This window comes from Pinus tabuliformis, chromosome X, assembly GCF_031772625.1.
Source record: "Pinus tabuliformis cultivar Carrire ecotype Pingquan chromosome X, CPIR1, whole genome shotgun sequence".
Lineage (NCBI taxonomy): Eukaryota > Viridiplantae > Streptophyta > Pinopsida > Pinales > Pinaceae > Pinus > Pinus tabuliformis.
The window spans coordinates 379,731,687-379,752,845 of record NC_142308.1 but is presented as its reverse complement, the minus strand read 5'-3'; the positions used below and the strand labels follow the sequence as shown (position 1 = coordinate 379,752,845).

Here is a 21,159-nt window from a genome sequence, read left to right as displayed (position 1 = left end):
CCTCTTCAACAGTTGTTTGGTTCCTATTATATTGTTCTATTTTTGTAATTTTGTACTATTTTGGTATTCTATTCCAAACATATTGTAGATCTTTTGTAAATTTTTGTCTAAATAACTCCTTCTTTGAGTTATTATGGGTTGAACCCTTGAACAAGTTATTAAGCATATTTGTACTAAGCTGGAGCATTTTTTATATAATAAAAGATTCTGGATTAGCCTCATATGCTCTGTCTCTAAGTGAGTTCTATTTCATCTTGTCTATTCATTATGTTTTCTTCATATAAATTAATTCTTTTGCAGTCATCCGATTCAATATTTAATTGAATATCAGTTTCATTTTGAATCCTTTGTGAAGTTGTAATTTAAATAAGAGACTAATTTACAGAACTATTTGTTATTGTAAATTCCTCTTTGAATATAAATTACACTAGATCTCTATCATAGTTTGATTATATTTTGTTGATTAAGAAAGCATTGTTTTCTTAATTTCTTCTTATAAATGGTTAAATACTCAATTTGAATATCAAATCAATTATACCTCTCCATACTCTTTTTCTCTGTCGCATCAAAATCAAATTAACCATGTGCAGTTAAAGAAAAACCTTTCATTTTATCAAAAATCTGTCTAAGTTTAAAGCACCTGTTTATAAATAGTTCACTGGTCATCCAATCACTCAAAACAACAAAACATTATAGATGCTTTGGCATAACTAATTGACCTTAGGTTATCTCAAAGGAAAACAACTCAGAGTATCTACTTTGTCTTAGCCGACTCATCTTTTATTAGATGAATGTGGGCCTCTAGAGTGTCTATCTCTGCCCTGATCGTCTTCCATTGGTCTTTGTCTTTGGTGTTCCTGGCATCATGGAGTAGCTGATTAACCCTGCTGTGGAGGGGATATACCAGTTGGTTCTTATTCGTAAGGCAGCCCAATCAGTCGTGAGCTTGTTGTAGGAGAGTGTGGGCATCTTCCGCAACATTGATAATGGAGTCTTTTAGGGTAGCTACATCGACCATATTCTATTCTATTTCAGTTGCATATGTTGTGGTAAGGTCTGGTAATGCACTTCTTGCTACAACAAGGGTCTACTTGAGCTCATAGTTGGCAGAAATTAAATCATGGCACAATTCTTGGATATGGTCGCAACATTCGACCAATGTGCAAGCTGAAAAGTATTTTGGGGCATTGGGAACAACATCCAAAACTAAGGGACCATAGTACCTGGAATTGTTCAGTGATTTGCTCTAGTTTCTCCTAAATTTGTTGCTTTTCTTAACACAATTGATCACATCATGCTATGAGTGCAAAAATTTGTTGTTGTTACTGTTCATGCTGGACAGTCAAATCATTGTGTAATGCCTCTTCTCAGTGTGAGACTAGTTGAATAAAATTAAATAATTGGGGTGAGGACTAGCCCTGAAGATCATCATAGTTCATGGTAGAGAGCTCTAGAAACTAACTCTGCAAGGGTTTTCCACTGGCGATGTACTTTTCTGAGTGTCCATGGGGAGAGGTAGCCTGCTGTGAAGGTTCAGCTGATGGTGGAGTGGTGTGGATGGAAACGAGGAGGGTTGGAATTGAGGGAAACAGATGAAGTGGTAATGATACTAGATGGATAGTGGTGGTGAGTGGCTGAGTAATGATTGGTCCAGTGCCCATTAGTGGACCTGACTCCAATAATAAAGACAACATGGAAGTGGTGACGACTTCTTCATTGGAGACTACCATGATGGACTAGACAACTGAGTCAACCTCTATGTCCATCTCCATTCCCAATAGTGTTCCAGAGGGTATAGGTGACGCAATTGAGGTGGACGGTGGAATTTGTACAATGGGAAATGCAGTATGGGATTGGGGTTCTTCAAGTGTGATATCTACAATGTGACTAGCAAGGGTCGATTGCTACTTTTTGGCCCCAACGGGAGGTTTTGTAGATTTTGAACTACGATTTTTTAATATGGTAGGCTTGGACTAGGAATGGGGTCCTGCTACCAACAGTGTAGCAAATAGAGGAGTAGTAATCAATGGATCATGTTGTCTTGAACCTTGAAATTCAGCAAAGGTGGGAAAAAAACCTGATGAGAATCGGATGTTGGCGATGGTTTCCTTCAGGGAACTCATTTGTTTCTTAATTTGTTTGATGATTGGTTGTAGCTCCTCCTTGGCCAAGTGCTTTATTGAATCCGCAACTGTTTCTCCTAGTAGTGGTTGGATTACCATCCCTTCAAAGAAATAGATGTGCTTTCCTTCTCGAATCTCCCCTGCAATGCTTGGCCACGAATCGAACTCTGTATGGAATGGTTCGGCAGTCAACATAAACTTTTGGGGTCTCATATGGAAGGTGTGTCGGTGAACACAATGTGGCCTTATCCAAGTGTTTCCATGACTAAGCAGTGATTTATGAACCCTTTCCGCAGCCTTGATGACTTCCATCATTTTCTTGTACCAGCTGATAAAGGAACCTTTATTTATTTCCTTGTTGCTTGGGTCCCCTGAGGTTCACTAGGGCATGTACCTAAGGGCAAGAGGTTGGTCTTCCGTGATAGGAGCCAACTCACGACCCTCTGGTGGGCACCATTTCCACATCACCAGAGCAACAAGGTACCCATAAATGAAGTGAGTCATCCATTTGTAAACATCTTCACAAGCTACCACGTTTGCAACCGTTGATAAACCTGTGATCCTCTGAAAGTGCACTGCATGAATTGGATATTATATATCAAGCCAGAGTGATCCTCCATGCATTCTGTTGACCAGTAGCTTTGTGCACTACATTACAACCATTGTCATCCCAAACACAGGCAGACTTCTCAAATTAAGCAATGTGGACCGTTGGATTCCTCTGAAATCAGTTTTGACTTTGATTAATATGCTTCCATCCTCCTTCATTACTGATTCAGTGTAGACTTCACGTTTCAGGGTCAGAAACTAGAAAGAGTCTGAGAGATCATTTTCAACCAACACAACTTTATCATATTTCCCATAAACTGGCTCTATCTTTACAATTCTCTCATCCAATTCGAGCTCTGGAACAAATATAATATTCTTCATCATCTTGGAGTTGCGTTGGTAGACACAAAATATAGGGGTTTGGGATCTGATCTTGGAATGAAAGAACTTAGAAACAGACTGCAAACTAAGCGACTCTACCACCTTGGCTTCAAACTTTGAATAATTCAACATTGCCATGTAGATTAAGTAGAAAAGCTCGACACAATGTTTCTGACAAGACCTCCTAACTAAGTACTACGATAACTTTCCCTATGCATACTCAATCATGTTAATTCTGCCATCAACTGAGCTAGACCTGACTCAGATGACGCAAAACTAAAAAAGTAAAGGTGGAGTTGATGGCTAATTATGTTATCGTGATGGAAGACACTTAGGAATTGATTATGGATATAATGGGAAATATTTAATGGAAATTCAGACTGACACTAGAAATTATTGTCTAATTATTATGGAAATGACACCTAGCACATGTGACTCCCCCCAACCACAATCAGTTGTGGTGGGGTGGTAGAACATCCACAACTAGAAGAGACCAGGGAAAATTTTAAGAACCCCCCCTAAATTTATAAATATAATAAATGGGCGAATCTCCATGGTATATAGGAAAAATGGAAGGCGATTTTATCAATCATATAATATGTATATATAATTTTTTGGCGCATCTCTCACTAGGCATGGCAAATATTTTACTCAATTATAAAATCTTGTAAGATGTTGGTGAGCCTTTCACTAAATAATAAAACTTTGTAAAGTCCTAGTGAATCTTAGCATAGGCTACATGCTGGTTTAATTCCCACATTTAAATAGGCTACGTTCCAGGCGAATACCATGGGTCAATACCATGTGCAATTTTGGTGAATACCATGGGTCAATACTATGTGCCATTTTTATTTTTATTAGAATATTTTACTCAATTATAAAATCTTGTAAGATCTTGGTGAATCTTTCACTAAATAATAAAACTTTGTAAAGTCCTAGTGAATCTTAGCATAGGCTACATGCTGGTTTAATTCCCCCATTTAAATAGGCTACATTCCAGGTGAATACCATGGGTCAATACCATGTGCCATTTTTATTTTTATTAATTCTAATATTAGGGTTAATAATGGTTTTTTGCATGGTATTAATAACAATCTAGTCCATGGTATTTGTCCCATAGTATTTTGGCCATAGGTTTCACCTAAATATAACCCATTTTTTGAGTGTTCTTAAATATAAGGTGACTTATGGAGTAAATATAAAAAAAATGTTTTATTTGTTTACCATACCTCTCGTTTATTTATATTTTTATTAATTTACCATACCTCTTTTACAAATATGGTATTTGGCCCATAGGATTCACTTAAATAAAACCTCTTTCTTGAGCCTTCATAAATAGAATGAGGGTTATGGACTAAATATAAAAAGAGGTTTCATTTATTTACGATACGTCTAGTTTATTTATATTTTTATTTATTTACCATACCTTTTGAGTAAGTATAAAAAGACGTTTTATTTATTTACCATACCTCCACTTATATTTTTATTTGTTTACACCCTTACATGTATATAAGGTGACTTATGGAGTAAATATAAAAAATGTTTTATTTATTTACCATACCTCTCAATTATTTATATTTTTATTAATTTACCATACCTCTTTTATAAATATGGTATTTGGCCCATAGGATTCACTTAAATAAAACCTATTCTTGAAAATGAGCGAATGGATTCACTTAAATAAAACCTATTCTTGAAAATGGGCGAATGGAAGGTTGTAAGTCCTAATTTCAAGGGCTAAATTTACCTTTTTTACCCTCTCCCTTAAAATAAGGTGGGCTATTTGAGGTGATTTGTAAAAATGTACTATGATACAAAATATTCGCCCACTAAAAATTTAAAACCCCTTAATTTCGCCAAAGGGCGAACATTCGCCCCTAAAATTATCCTTGGAAGAGACCTAGTGGGATATTTATTTTGAACTATTTGAAATGTAAAGAACTGACTGACCAAAGAAATTGATGCAACTAGTGACTAACCAACTAAATGACTCCTACCTACTCCTATATATGATCTCCTTTCAAAGAACCAATCAATTCTAAGTAACATTTTTTATAAGTGGAAGGGTTTCATGCATGCACCATTCACCCATCCTGATAGCAATACATCGTTCAATTGCACTAGCTTAACAAAACCTGACTCTTTTACTTCCGCAACAATAAATGGCCCTAACCAATGCATCTGTAGCTTCCTTGGAAACTTCAAGAGTTTTCTATCGTATAACATAACCTATCCTCCTATGATGAATGATTTTCTCTTAGTGTGCATGTCATGCCTTGCCTTCTGCCTTTTCTTTTCGACTGTTTGATGGAAATCTTCCATAAACCTAGTCTCATCTAGCTCCAAAATTTCGTCTAGACTTTTCATGAGTGGCCTAAGCTATGAAAAGGTTGGGAATAGCAAATTCGGTCGGTACCACAACCTCCCGTCCATACACAAGCTGGAAAGGTGTATGCTTGTGTAAATGCTTAATAGTTGTGTGGTATGCCCATAGAGTCGTTGGAACTCTGCCATCCCAATCATACCGGTTGGCAGAGCATATCTTGGTCAAACCCTTTTCCAATTTCTTATTGAAAGCTTCCACTATACCATTTGTTTGAGGGTGATACAGGCTGCTCCTATGGTGTTGTATCATGTTCTAAGGTAAGGAACCAATTGTTTCATTTATGAAGTGGGTCCCCTGATCATTAGTGAGACTCCTGGGGCACCCAAATCTAGATATGATGTTCTCAAATATGAATCTGGCAATGGTATTCGCAATAGAGTCATTAGCCGGCGCTGCCTCTAACCATCTAGTAAGCTACTCTATTGTTGTGATGATATATCTGGCGTGAGAGTGACGTGCCGACATATTGATAGGTCCTATAAAATCGACCACCCATTTCTCAAATATCTGCAGTGCAGGTACTAGTTGCAATGGCAAATCATCACGGTGTGATGGTCTCCCAACCCTTTGGAAAACGTCACAGCCTCTGCATATTCCTTCAAATCTTTGAAAATTGTAGGCCACCATAGTCCTGCCTGCAATACTTTCCTTGCAATAGCCTTTCCTCCAACATGTCCACTCGCAACTCCTGAATGACACTCCCATAATACATCATGTCTCTCGTCATTGAGGACACATCTGCGCAACACCTGATCAAGGCCCAATTTATACAGTTTCCCTATAATCAATTGATAATCTGTTGCTTGAATGACCATATGTCTCCATTCTGTTGTTGTGTTTTCTTCCGTACATTTACCTGTAGTTAAAAAGGATGCAATGTCCTCCAAGTAATCTGGTACTGCCTCAATCCGGAATAAATCAACTTCTAGTAGTTGATCATCAAGGGATCCTCTACTTTTTCCTGATTCCAGTCATGAGAGGTGATCACGTACCACATTTAATTGACCAGACTTAACAAATACTTCAAATGTGAATTCCCGGGATAAAAAAAATCCATCTGCAAATTCTCCCTTCAAGTACAGGCTTGTTCACTAAATACTTCAAAGCAAAATGGTTAGTGGAAAACTTGAACGGGCCTCCCAGCAAGTAGTGTCGAAATTTTTGAAGCAAATATACCATAGCAAGCGCCTCCTGCTCAATTGTGGTATAGATATTTTTTGTAGTAGAAAAATTTTTGCTGGAAAAATAAATTGGGTTGTCGAGGTTCCCTTCCCCATGCTAAGCCAAAATAACACCCAGAGCAATGCCTAATGCATCAATGTGGACATGGAACTACTTGTTCCAGTCTGGGTAGACTAGGATTGACGCACTTGCTAGTTTTTATTTCAATATATTAAGTGTAGCACCACATTCTTCCAACCACATGAATCGTTCAACCTTCCTTAACAACTTCTCCATATGCGCAGTAATCGAGGCATAGTTGCAGATAAACCTCTTGTAGTACCCTGTATGGCCCAAGGTGGATCTGAGTTGTTTTACACTTGTAGGGGGTCCATATTCATGATTTCCACAACCTTAGTGGGGTCTACAAACACTCCTTCCTTGCACATTATGTGGCCCAAGAGTGTGCCAAAGGGGACGACAAATATGAACTTCTTCAAATTTAACGAGATCTGCAAGTGTCTGCATCAGTCAAACATGATTCTAAGAAGATTGCAATGTTTCTTCAGTAAGCTATAGATTTTCCAGTCATCCATACAAACCTCTAGGAACCTGTGGATGTAATCTATAAAGGAAATAATCACAATCCTTAAGAACATCACGGGTTCATTCTTGAGTCTAAATGGCATAACATGATATGCATAGGATCCCCATTCCGTGGTAAATGTAGTTTTATTCTTGTCCTCCTCTACGATCCTGACTTGGTGATAAACAGAGAATACATATGTAAAAGAATAAGCTTCATTCCTCGCCACATTGCCTAAAACTTCATCACTGAATGAAGTAGGAGAAGGATCATGAACACAAGCCTTGTTTAGACTGCAGTAGTCCACACAGACCCTTATCTCTGTAGCATCCTTCTTATTTTATATCACAATCAGACTTACCCACTTTGACTCATCCACTGAGAATATAAGCTCCGCTGCTAGCATATTATCTATATCTTTTTTCACTTTCTCCTTAACCCTTGGGTTCAGTTTGTATGGTCGATGCTTTACTAGATTTGCATCTGATTTCATCATGATTTTCATCTCCCCTAGTTCTCCTTTAATCCCCTGTAGTTCTACAATAGATGATGGGAAGAAGCCTTCATATTCTCTCAATCGGTCGAAAATATCCTTTGTAGTCTGGTCATCGCAATAATCTCCAATTGAAGCTAACTTCAGTTTGTCATCAGTCTCGATGTTATGTTTTTGCAACTTCAATGGGAGTAAGTGTGGAGCATCAATCACAAATCCATCCTTGATGTCCCTTTCCCCTTCATTTTCATTGAATGAAAGATGTTGTAATTCCTCCAGACCATCCTCCTCTATTTCTTTGTCCACTTTCCCACAAGATACAACTTCATGATATCTAGACTCATAGATATGCTCTATAGTATTCTGATATATTCACCCCTCCATTAGCTGACATGTTGTAAGTAGAATCTGCTTGAAAACCTACAATGCCTCAGTCAACCTTTTGTCACTCTCTAAGAAAGAAAATATGCTAACAAACTAATCAAAAAAACTATCCCAATCTCCAGTCTATCTCCTTATTTCTTCTTGTACATACCAAGCTTTTGGAAAGGTTCCCAGGGTGTGTATAAAACCATGCACCCAAAACTCTTTTGGAACTCCATCCCGGTTCCATCTATCCTTACAATTTTGCAAATGTTGTCGAGGGTCAGAGTCCCCTTTGTACTTTACGAAATCTTGAGGGTACTCCCCCGCTTGTCTGAATCTTACTTCCATTGTTATTTTGATCTTCTCCCATTCTTAGAGGTAGTTACGATGAACTCCCCACCACCTTTCCGGTGTCGCTTATAATGTGACATTTAGTAGAGGTACTTTGTGCTCTTCAAGAACAGTTGCATCAATCCTGTTGATAAACGAATTGACTGAATATATACCATTAAAAATAAGGAAGTCTCATACCTCAGTGCGATTCCAATTAATCTGACGGATTTTGGCACAACATCTAGTGTTGATTTCATATCCACCCTGTTTCCAATCATCCCAATCAAGTTCTGAGCCAACCTCCGCACTTTAAATGCTCCACTATTTGATAGACCCTTCAGTTGTTGGGTTGATGTTGTCCTCCCTTCTTCCTACTATTAGTCTATATAGTTGATCCAACAATCCTGGCTCTTCCCTATCATATATATGTTGGTTATGTGAATCTTGTTCCCTGATAAGGGTCTAGAGGTTGAATCACCCTAACCCCTTCTACCTCAAAAGTCATTAGTTCCTTCTTCAAATCAATTATGGCGTGGTTCTCAAAAGCCCAATCTATCCTGAGAAATGCTGGGTAGGGGTCCTTGTTCCCCATGATGTTTATCACTTCAAAGTTTGCATGGGTCTTCACCCTCGCTACATTAGCTTACACGTCTTCCAATCACCCAATCGAGAGGATACAATAATGATTTTCCATAAGCAGCTAGATTGGTGAAAATGTCAACTGAGGTTTTCCCAGGGCTTCCCATATTTTTATTTGCAGAAATTTGACATCTGAGCCTAGATCCAACATAGTGTCCTTAATTTGGAACCCCGCAATTTCAGCATCAATCTGAAACTCTCTTCCCGTTCTCTTCTTTTTCCTCCCTACCCTCCTAGAGTTTCTTTCGAGTAGGTTAGTGGAGATGACTCCTCCCTCAACCGCCCCATCTTAGAAGGTCGCTTTCATACTTTTCTGTAATTTCCCAAACATATGGTCGTCGTTCACAATTTGCACAAATAATATGAACCATTCTTCAATGGGTCGGACATCAAACTGTGGTAGGTTTGGGCTCTTAGCTTTAAGAGATCCTGGCTACTCCTTTTATGGCCCTCCACCTCCTGTCAGATTGTTGAAAATTTTTGTGGCTTCCTTGTAATACTACTTATGTTTCTTAGGGTCATATGAGCGCTTTGGGGAGGCCAGTCTTATAATCTTGGGTTGTTTTGTGGCTCCTAGGTTAGCTCCAGTATTTTTGCCTCCACGTGTGATTATATTGATATTCGAGAGGGGTCCGCCTTTGGCAACCTTGGCTCCGCACTATTTAAAGTTGCTCCCCTTTGGCGGTTTTGCTCTTCCCACCTTGAAATCAGTTCTAGACAAGCATATGTTGTATGCGCATTGACCCTGCACTGAGAGCACCATGGTATTCTTGGTAGTGATAAATCCTGCGTAACATGCCCTTCCTGATCACAGTCCTAAGAGTGAATTGGGCCTCTATCTACTCTCCTTCCTCCCCTTATTCCTTCTCCTCCTTTCCCTTGAGGAGTCTCATTGACTCAGAAGGTCGATTGTTCTAACCGATTAGTTAGAGCATCCAATGCCCTACACTAATTAGTATGGTGAGTTGTTGAAGCACATAATTCACAGTAATTGTTATTTGGAACGTTGGATTATTTTTGTAGTATTGGGCACAGACGAGGGGGTTTCCCATATCCCCTGCATACCTCATAGTACTCCAATTGGTTATGCCCTATGTATAAAAATTGCAACCCTATTTGCGCAACTCCTACTACAGGTGTAAACCCAGGTGGTAGGACTAGTGTAGACGCCATATTTGTGCCTCACAGCCTTGGGCATTCTATAGCAACATGACCTTCCACTAAGTAGGTTGTACACCATACATTTGGTTGCGTCGAGCGGGTTGGTTACAAATCCTTCATCTTCTCTTTCGTATTCACAATTTGATGTTGTAAACCTAAAATGGACAAATCATGAGGTGTCTCTCCCCCCCGATACTCATGTGGGTATCCTGCCATAACTTCAATATGAGTTGCTTGCTCTAGAGCATCTTGTAGTGTATCAATTTTCTATTGCATCAATGGTGTATGGGTGAGAGGCAATAAAGCTTTCATAAACCAATCTCTTTGATGATTTGGATCTATCAAGTAGCTTTGTTTACCAAATGTGTCCTTAAATCTCTACATCAGCTCCTAAGCGGTCTATCCCTCTCACTGTTTTACTTCCCATAGTTCCGACAACCCTTGCTGATTGGTCTGGGGAAGTTTAAATTCTTGTACAAATTCTTTTAACATCATCTACAGTTGGATTCTGGTGTAATTATGACCACTTTATGAACCATCTCAAGGCCCTTTCCCTGAGAGTGGCATGGAAATAAATTAACCTCACATCATCGGACGTCTAGCGGGCCCTCCAAATGGCTTCACACAGATACCAATGTTGTTCTACATCGTCGTTCCATTTACCAGAGAACTTAGGATACCTAGTGAATGATCCTGCCATTTTTTACTAACTGTGTTAGGAGTACAAATCCCTGTAACCCAGGTTGTAATGATCCTTGCAGACCCATACCACTACTACTAGTTCCACTGCTACTAGCATTAGCTTTGTAATTAACATGCACATTGTGAACTCTGATAGTTTTGATTAACTTAGATAGGAATTTGTCAGTATTATGATAGAGTACCAAGGGAAGGTTGGGGGAGACACTACTCGAGCTTCGGGGAGGAAGATTGTTGATTCCTTTGGATGCATCATCTTCAACAAATATTCTCCTTATAGCAAAGTGCATGTCATCTTCTAGGCTTCCCTCCAACCCTAGGTGGTCCATTCCATCCAACATTTCCATTTCTACTAGTGGGGGTGGATCCTTGTCACCTTCTGGATCCATGGTTGTTGTGGCCATTTTTTCCTTCACACTGGACTTTCTTCTGCACTTTCTTCCTCTTCCAGATTTCTTAACACCGTTCCTACTTGGTGCAAATCCTTCTACCACCATTTAATCGCCTAAAATAGCCCTTTCATGCCATTTCTCAACTATCCATGCTCTCCTTTGCGCTCTAAGATCCTTGGCCTTTTGGAAGCCATCTGCATCCATGCTCATGATATTCTCATAGTTCCTCGCTCAGTAGCATCCATCCCTTTAGGTCCTTCCCCTAGTACTAGGTGTTTACATTGCCATGCCAGGGTTTTGGAACACCAACAAGCCCTCTTCCACCATTAGAACCTTAATCCATAAGGTAACCTCCTTCAGTAGCTTCCCTCGCAACCCTAATCGGAACACAGCTTCAGCTTTCAAAAAATAATGATGACTTTTTACTGCACACTCAATAATGTACTCCTCCAGCATGGTTTGTACCCAAAAATATGCCACTCTCGTCAGATATGTATCAAGGTAGTGTAGCTCAGTAAGGTCCACTTGAGTCCAGGCACAACGAGATGTATTTTGTCCACTGGACTTTCATTTCACTTGCAATCTTTGCAACCAGTTGTAAATTTCTTTTTGAAACTTGCACCAGAAGATCTTGTATTGATCACTAGCCGGTTCTGAGTACAATATTTCCTCTTTCAACTTCCCGATACTTCGGCGGCAGAGTTGAGCTTGCTAAGAGAAAAACTAGTCCACTTGCTCATTCCACCAGTTTTGCAGTTCTTTCTTAAAGATCCTCGATACCATATTCCAAATCCCCTTTTGAAATTTTAGGTTCCCAACAACATAACCATTTGTTGGCGCAGAAATAACAATAGGGTCGAGACCCGAGTTTGGGCACAGGGGCCAACAAAGCTCCGTTGTAGTCTATCACAACGCCGACATTTTCACCTTACCCAGAATGGGTAAGGAGTCTCACCCGAGGCGTGTCGCGACCTTAGTTAGATAGGAGTTGGAATCTAGTATCAGGAAGAATCATATCAAAGAAACAAGAAACAAAGAACACATAATCATTCTACAAGGAAGTCTGATCGCAATAGGTCATACGTGTTGTAAAAGAGATATTACTTAAATATATGCATACATAACAAATTGAAAGAATGATATTAACATGAAACTAACACACGATAGTCCTAGTAGAAGTCTTCATCATTAATCTGAGTAGCGAATGCATTACATCAGGCTCAAGGCCTCTTTTCTAATATACAAAAACTCTAGATAGAACAATACATAAGCATATGAAACAACAGATACATAGTGACTCTCTTAGCTCCACAATAATAACCATTTTGCATCCTCCTTTTTGCCTTTTGACTTTTTCTTCCTTCTCTCTGCGCGCCAACCTGGACTGCCAGTTCCTTCTTAGGCTCTTCGCCTTCTCCCTTGCTCAGATGTTTCCATTCCTCGATTTTCCTTGCTCTTTTCCTGCTCAATTGTGTCTACTCCTTCCACCATCCCTTCGCAACTACCAATCTTCCGCGAGTTCCTTCCTTTCTCAAGGTTGTTATTCCCACAACTGTCCAATGGCCACTTCTGCCACTTGTTGCCAACATTTTGACTCATCACCAAAACTTCTTAATTCCTGCAAAAACCAAGGCCCCAACAAGGGGAGTGATCCAAATTATTTTTTGTGTGGTAAGTAATATTTCCTAATTTGCTTACTTTATAGAATACTGCAAAAATGAACATAATCATTGCTTTGGAGAGCTCTCCCCCCATTAAATAGGGTAGAGTCTAAAGTTACACAATATTAAATCCAAGAGAATAATTGATTTCAACAATTTCTCTCATTGCTCATGAGGTGATTTATATCCCTTGTTAACGAGGGAGAGGGACATTAGTCTTTGTTTAGGTTTTCAGCTAAGGAAGGGAGAATGCATAGTGGGATGGTCATGCTTCTCATCCATATTTGCATCTTCCTCTTCATCCATTTATTCCTCCTCTTCCTCCTTTTCTTCCTCTATCTCCTATTCTTCTTATGGTTCCTTTTATAGGGAAATTTCCATTCTTACCACAAATGTTTTCCATTTTGTGTTTTTTGATATTTTCTCTTCCAAATCCACTTGGCTCTTGGTAGATGATCCAACTTTAGGATCTAAACGAGTCTTTTATGGATCTGTCTCTACTCTTTCCTCTTTTGTATCCTTTGGATATTCAAGAGCTTCAAATCTATTGTTGGAGGAAATGGATAAGATAGACTAGGCTATTTTTATGATTTGTGGCCCTTTGAGCCTCTACTTCTTATGTCTTCTAGACATCTATTTGAAAGGTTCCTGCTCATTTTTATTCTTATAAGTTATAGAATGGTTTAAAGGGTGTTCGATTTCTTGGATTCTTAGGCAATTATTTGCAGAGTGGTCATACTGACGGCAAGAATTATGTTTCAAAGGGGTCTACTCATAGTAAAGGGCTTGAAGATGACTCCAACCCTGCAAAATGAGTTGTATCGACTTTAGAAGGTCCTTCTCTAAATCGTTTTCCATGCAAATTCTTGTCTAGGAATAAATATGTCCTTTTGGCTTAGCTTAGTTAATATAGTAGCTTATCTTACCTCCAATATCTTTAAGAGAGGATTCCTCCAAAAAGATGATTAGGAGGTCTGGCGACCTCACCCATATAAGGGAAATTGAGATTTCCATGTTCTAATCAAAGTCAAGAGTCTAATAGGAAAGGAACATTCCCTTGGATCTCGTAAAATAGGGAGCCAATTTGAAGATTAGACCATTCTCCTCCTTGCTACTAAATTTAAATAGAAAGAAACCTCTGCCACAAGAAAAACCAAATATTTCACCTTGAACATTCCAATGCCTTGTAATCCATGTCTACATTACTCAAGGATGGGGCCAAAGGCCTATTAACATTCCAATCAAAGCTTGCTCATGAAAAGGAATGGCTTTCCTTTTTAGTTATGGAAACAAAATGTCTAACTCGAGGATGGCTTCTACCTTTTTTACAAACTTGATCTTCATTAGATGCTTCTCATTAGTTGGATTTGAAGGTCTAATCAAGGAAATGAAACCTCCTCCTTAGGACTGGAAGGTGTGTCCATGCTAACTGTGGCAATGGAGATGATCTCAACTTCTTCAGTGCTTATCCTAAAACAAGCAAGCAAGCAAACCAACGTAGCTTGGGTAGCAACAAGAACAATAACAATAATGGTGACTTCAAACATAATGGTGGTTGTTGCAAAATCGTAACCAGCTAAAACCTAGCCACCACAAGATGTATACAATATAATTGTGACACCTAAAAAAATCTTATAGGTTAATAGTAATCAGTAATCATGTCCTATTCTAACATATCTATAAAGGTAATACAACTAACCAATTAAAGTTTTATTACTCTTTTGTAGGTTATGTTAGCATCAGTTTCTTGGCATTGTCTTTTTAGCGAGGGGATTGTTGGAAGGTTGGGTCAACTCATCATCAATTTGAATCAAAAAATGATTGAATTGCAAAAAGCGAAAAACAAGAAACTAATAATCTCATAGACTATTTTTAATGTCGTAGACCTTAAAATATCATTTCATTTGTTACCAACATGAATTAATGTAATACACTCAATATAATAAGGGTACTTGATAAAGTCAAATAAGTAAATGGTGGCTCCCATTACTAAACTTTAAAGTTAAATCACGATAGATGTGGTCGTCGTGAATAATCAGATTCCAAGTACTATAAATCAACTTGCCATTTTTAAATGACTATTAATCAAAACTTTATCGAGTTTTGATAAGGATGAAATTTGTCATTTTTAAATCCATCTTTATCCGAGGATTCAATCTCTAAAGCGTGAAGTATGAATATGGATTCAATCTTTTTCTCCAAGTTTTCTCTTCCATGATGAATGATGATGAAAAATAACTTAATATATAAGTGTAGTGCAGTGATTAAATAATAATTTATTTATTAATTTAATTAGAAAACAAAAACTCCTGACATTTAGTGACAGAACCATTCACGTGCTACAGCACATCAAGAGCGTCCACGTGTCAAATCAGCGATCGTAAATTTAGGGCATTTTATATGGATGGTCCGGGTTATACCTACATTGTTACTTTACATGTAGACGGTTTTTTCAATTTTTCTTTTGGGTGGGCTTTTGGCTTTAGCGTCGCACTGTAGCAGAATTAAAGGATTTAACAGCCCGCCCAGCTACCTTCCCTTCTATCCATCTCAACCCTCTTCTTTTCTCTTATATCATTTTGTGAGACGAAAATACACACAAATTTTTGTAGGAGAACCATGATAGCGACAATGGTTTTAGCGGTGGTGGTGTCGCTGCTGTTTCTCTGCGCGGCCATCGGGATTGTAATGATGGCATACCTGTGGCTCGTCTCTTACGATTTTTTGCACGAGATGCGACGGCGACGGCCATTAGAGGACAACGCCAAGCTTCCCAAGCAGCAGGGCCTTTCGGAGACTGAACTCCAGCGGCTACCCACCGTCGAATGCCACGAAGGAGAAGAAGGAGAAGAGTGCCCATCCGGATGCGGCAAAGCCGAGTGCGTGGTCTGCCTGGAGCCTTTCCAGAGCGGGCAACGGTGCCGCGTGATCCCGGCATGCAGCCATGCCTTCCATGTGCAGTGCGCCGACGCGTGGCTCTCCAGGCGCTCCAACTGTCCCATTTGCAGGAGGAGCGTCGCTTGCGAGGGCAACGAGAAGAATAGTGTGAACGGTGGCGCAGCATCGGCGTTACAAGAAGACGAAGCAGGGGATGAAGAATCGGGGCGTAGTGGGCCTCCGCCTAGGTCTGGGAGTGTCGTTGTCGATATGTCGGTGGCCTAAATGCATACAGAGGTTTTGGACGCGACAACCTCTGTGCCTCGAGATGCAGCACTGAACAACAGTTAGCCAGTCCGTCCGCATCGCGCCGCCATGTTCGGTAGTTTTAATGATTCTTATTATTATTTTTAAATTTGGAATCACGTATACTTAAAAGAAATATTTCATATTATTTAAAAGAAATATATTACGCAATTGTAATAATGTACAGGTATATTTCCATATAACATTAGGAGGCTCCGCTTTTCATTATCTTGGACTGTTTGATGTTGATATCGCTTTGACGTATGACCTCACACATGTAGTTAAATTCTTCCTTTTTTTATTTTTCTTTGAATATACTCAATTATTTATTATACAGGATTAATTATTGTTGAAGACCGTTTGCTCATGGTTGGATGAATTCTTTTATTTATTTTTATATTAATTAGAATTTTGATGCGGCAGTTTTAGGGGATTAGAAGGTATTCCTTTGCAAGTAAGGAAAGTAAGGTGTGGGCCTCTGTGACAACTAATTAGGGATGGAAGGCGAGTAATATTTAACAAATAATCTTAGCGCGTAATTATTGGATAAAATAGAATCTTAGTGTATAATTTTTAAGATTTTGATGAGAAATAGAATCATGGTCTATAGATTTTTATAATGTTGAGTTTTTTAATTATTATTTCATAATAGTAATAAGTACTACAATTACATAGTAGTTAGTAGCAGCTTAATTCAAATATAATTTAATTAAATAAAAAATAACAAAGATAAAGATTTTATTACAAAAATATTTTATCACAAAAATTTACAAAAATATTTTATCACAAAAATAAAAACCGCTAATAAAATAGTGTATTATTAAATATTATCACTAAAAATTAAGAAATGTGATTAATTAATATTGTTTATATTAACATATATATTTCTATATATTTCTATGTGTGTATTTTATTTTTATTAATATATATATAATTGTTTCCCCCAACTTAATAATTGGTATGTCAGTTTTATTCCCCTCTTGGATACTCTTAAAAATAATTTGGTTTGGGTGAAATTTCTCGGTGTGCCGCTCGAATTCTAGACTTGTCAAGCATTAACGGAGGTTGGTAACTCTATAGGTTGTTTCATCTACATGGATCCTGGTTGTTTGGGTGCTCGAGATAAGAGAGTGGCATGGATCCTAGTCGAAATCAAATTATCAGGAGGTCTCCCAGAAAACATTAATTTGGCTTAGGGACCGATTCAGATCAGATAATGCTTGGATTATTGGGGAATTCCTTTTAGGTGCCTCCTCTGTCATCATATGAAAAACCTTATTGATAGATGCCCTCGGAGAATTCGGGTCTTCGCAGGAGACATTAGGCGTCGAGGTGGGCGTGGACGACATGGACAGATAACTTCTGATAATTTGCAATTCAAATCTGGAAAATGTATTGTTCTTATATCTGATGATGCCCTTCTGCATAGAGATTTTTCGCCTTCCTCTTATTCTACATCTCCCCCCTACTCCCCCACCTTTTCATCTGAGTGGTTGTTGGGAGTGGGTCATTGTTTTGAGAAATTGGGGGGATGTATTCCACAAACTTCCTTGGTTGGGCGCAGTGACCCTCCTCTTCCGAATGCTCCTCCTCCCTCTTCGGAGTCCCCTTGGACCTTTGCGAATCCTTTGCACCATCCCTGATGCTCCTTGTCGTCCTATTGTCCCTCCTCTTGAGCTACCTGGCTGAGGTCCCCCTCCAAGCGGGTCCTCTTTACTCTGTAATTTCAATTCGAGAATCCTCTCCCCACAACTTGATCAATAGCAACCTTGATCTTTTTTATGTTAAACTCTATGATGGATCCCTCTGCTCTAACTATTCACAAGGGTAAGCGACAATCGAACTTCTCGGTCATTAGTCCTGACTCATCCCTAAACATCATTATTTGTAGGGGGGGGGGGAAGGGGAGCAAACACTTTAGAGGTAGAGCATCGACCAAAAATCTAGATTTTCATGGTACTTTAGACTTGAGAGATGTCCCCATCATCTCGACTTTCGACTCTTGGTCCCTTAGAGCATATGTGCTCGTGGACTAGATTCCCTAATGAATTGCCTATCACTCAACTTTGTGTCCTAGGAGATGCCACCAATAAATTATCCCTACAACATCTATTCCTATCTATTCGGCCTTGCATTATCCTTTTACAAAAAACGATGATGGATTATGTTAAGATTTTTGTATACTTCCAGTTTACATGTATGGATTGGCATATGGTGGTTGTGAGCTCTAGTGGGCTTTCAGGTGGACTTGCAGTGCTATGGGACTGCAAGTGGCTAATCTAAAAGCCCACAAATTATTTGCAGGAATCTTGTTGTCGGGTCACTTTTGGGGGATATCCTTTCGAGTCCATATCTTAAACCTTTATGCTCCTTATAAGGAGAAATTTTCATTTTGGAATTGGTTAGAGGCTTGTGATATATTAAATATAGCCTCTCTTATTATTTCAGGGGATTTCAATTCCACTTTGACAATGGGGGAGTGCTAGGGTTTCGAAGTAGAAAGGACCCTTTGGCAAATCAACTATAAGACCTATTTAGGATAATCACCTCGTGGACATCCTCCCTTACCCTCTTTCTCCTACATGGCATAATGACAGGGTGGGGGAGGAGCATATTGGGAAAAGATTGGACTATTTTTTGGTTCATGAGAATTTGGTAGAATTACCAGGAAATATGAAATCCTGGGTTGAAATGACTTTTGACTCTGATCACCTTCTAATTGTGCTTCAATGGTGGAAGGAGATCGTGCATAAGGGAATCCATTTCAAATTCAACAGTGTGGTTAGAGGATGAATATTTTAATAAACTGGTTAAGTTTACTTGGTGAATGGTGGAGATGAAGCCCAGGGCATCTGCCATGAACGTGATCATGCAAAAGCTTAGTATTATGAAGTGTCAGGTCAGGACTTGGGAGCGTAATAACAAAATCTCCTATTTTTGTAACTAAATAGGATTGTCAAAGAAATTGCTAGACTTGGTAGGTCTATGGAATAGGTGGCACCTTCTCACTCGCTATTAGAATGGATCAAGGAACTGGAGGTCATGAAGAGGCACATCTTAGAGGTCCAAGAAAATACATGTTGTCTCAAGAGCAAGACATTATGGCTTCGTGAAGGTGATAGGAATAATCATTTCTTTCACCATTTTTCGAATCATACGAGAAACATCAATGCACTTTGGCACATTAAAGATAAAAATGGGGAGAATTTTTATTCTACAGGTGAGATTCAGAGAGAGGAGATCTCTTTCTTTGAGGATTCTTACAAGGCTTGGGTTGGGGTTAACATCATTGATCAAATTTGGGGAATGGAAGACTATCCTTCCGTGTTTAATGAGGAATCAAATGAGGCTTTTTTTCCATGTTTCTCTAGAGGATGTACAACTGGTCTTGAATTCGTTTGCGAAGGACAAATGTCCAAACCCAAACAATTGGACCATGGAAATTTTCTTACATTTTTGTGTTTTAATGAGACAAGGCCTCTTGGATTTGGTTGAAGAATATTGGACTACTTGACATATTTCAAGGGCCATAAACTCCACCTTCCTCACACTTATTACGAAAAAGGCATGTCCTTCCACCTTCTTGGATTTCAGACCAATATCGTTATGTAATATTACTTACAAATTAATCTCCAAGGTTATAGCAGAGCGCATCAAATAAACCCCCTCTAAATAAATCTCCCGAGAGCAATTTGACTTCCTGCATAATCGCTTGATACATGATGTTATTGCCACAACTCAAGAATGTATTCATTCCATTCACACTAAGAATTTGGAGGCGATGGTTATGAAGGTAGATTTACAAAAGGTATATGATTGTGTCGATTGGTCTTTCTTGTGCCTTATCTTGACTAAAATTGGACTTGTTGTGCACAATGTGGATTGGATAATGACATGTGTTTCCTTGGTGTGGTTTGTTGTTTTGATTAATGGATATCCATCGAGTTTTTTTCTGGGTGGGAAGGGGATTGAGACAGGGTTTTTCACTTTCGCCATTGCTTTTCATTTTGGTCATGGACGGTCTAAGTATGAAAATTAATTCGGCAAAGGACTTGGGTATTTTTAGTGGTCTCAGAGTGGCTAATAGGGTCAACATTTCACATTTGTTTTTTGTTTATGATATTCTTACCTTTGGGATGGTCTCCAGAACACAATGGATGGTACTACATTATATGTTTATGTGATCTGGGGAGGTATCTGGGAGGGTGGCCAAGGGTAGTAAGTCGTTGCTTATGTTTTCAAATGGCAACCGAGAGGAGATAGATTTCATTGTAGGTATTTTTGGTGTTGGTTCCAAACCTTTGGTCAAAGGTTTCACTTACCTTGGCTTCAAACTAAATCCAAACAATTACAAGACGATGGACTGGATTTGGCTTATGGACAAATTTCAACATAGACTACATGGTTAGACTCACAGGTGACTTTCATTAGGAGGTAGATTTACCCTCTTACAAGTTCTTCTACAAGAAATATTTGTATATTGGGCTAATCTTTTTGCACTTCCCTCGTCTATTATTTTCAAAATTCGAAGTATCCTCTCTCGCTTCTTATGGTTTGGCATTGATGAGTCGCAAAAATATCATTTGATTAAATGGGAAATTATCACTCTACCAAAATAATTTGGGGATTGGAGCATCATGGATACGATAGTTTTTGGTTGGGCTCTACTGATTAAATCTCCATGGAGGGATCTACACAGTGATGGTATATGGAGGGATATCATTTTGGTGAAGTACTTGAAAAGGGAGAGCACAACTGATTGGTTCAGAGAGGGTAATATAGGCATAAAAATTGGATCTTACATTTGGTTGAGTTTTCATAAAGTAAAATGTTGGTTTTTACAAAGGCTTAGATGGTATTTCAGCAAGGGAAATCACATTTTAATCAAGATTGATCAAGTCTTGGGTTTAAATACAACTTCACATCTTCCAAAGGATAAAATTGACTATCTACATGCCAAGGGTTACATTTTCTTGGAACAGATCATTCGACATTAGAGCGGACAATATCCAATCTGGAAAGAAGCAACAAAAATTGGCTTGGATG

The 21,159-nt window shown here is 38.8% G+C and overlaps 1 protein-coding gene across 1 annotated transcript; it reads left to right on the top strand.

Moving 5' to 3' along the window:
• Nucleotides 1-15,411: 15,411 nt before the first annotated feature.
• LOC149140121 (E3 ubiquitin-protein ligase ATL23-like) lies at nt 15,412-16,341 on the top strand. Its single transcript, XM_089449243.1, has one exon. It carries the CDS (start codon nt 15,550-15,552, stop codon nt 16,090-16,092), a length of 543 nt encoding a protein of 180 aa, XP_089305369.1. The 5' UTR covers nt 15,412-15,549; the 3' UTR covers nt 16,093-16,341.
• Nucleotides 16,342-21,159: the final 4,818 nt, after the last annotated feature.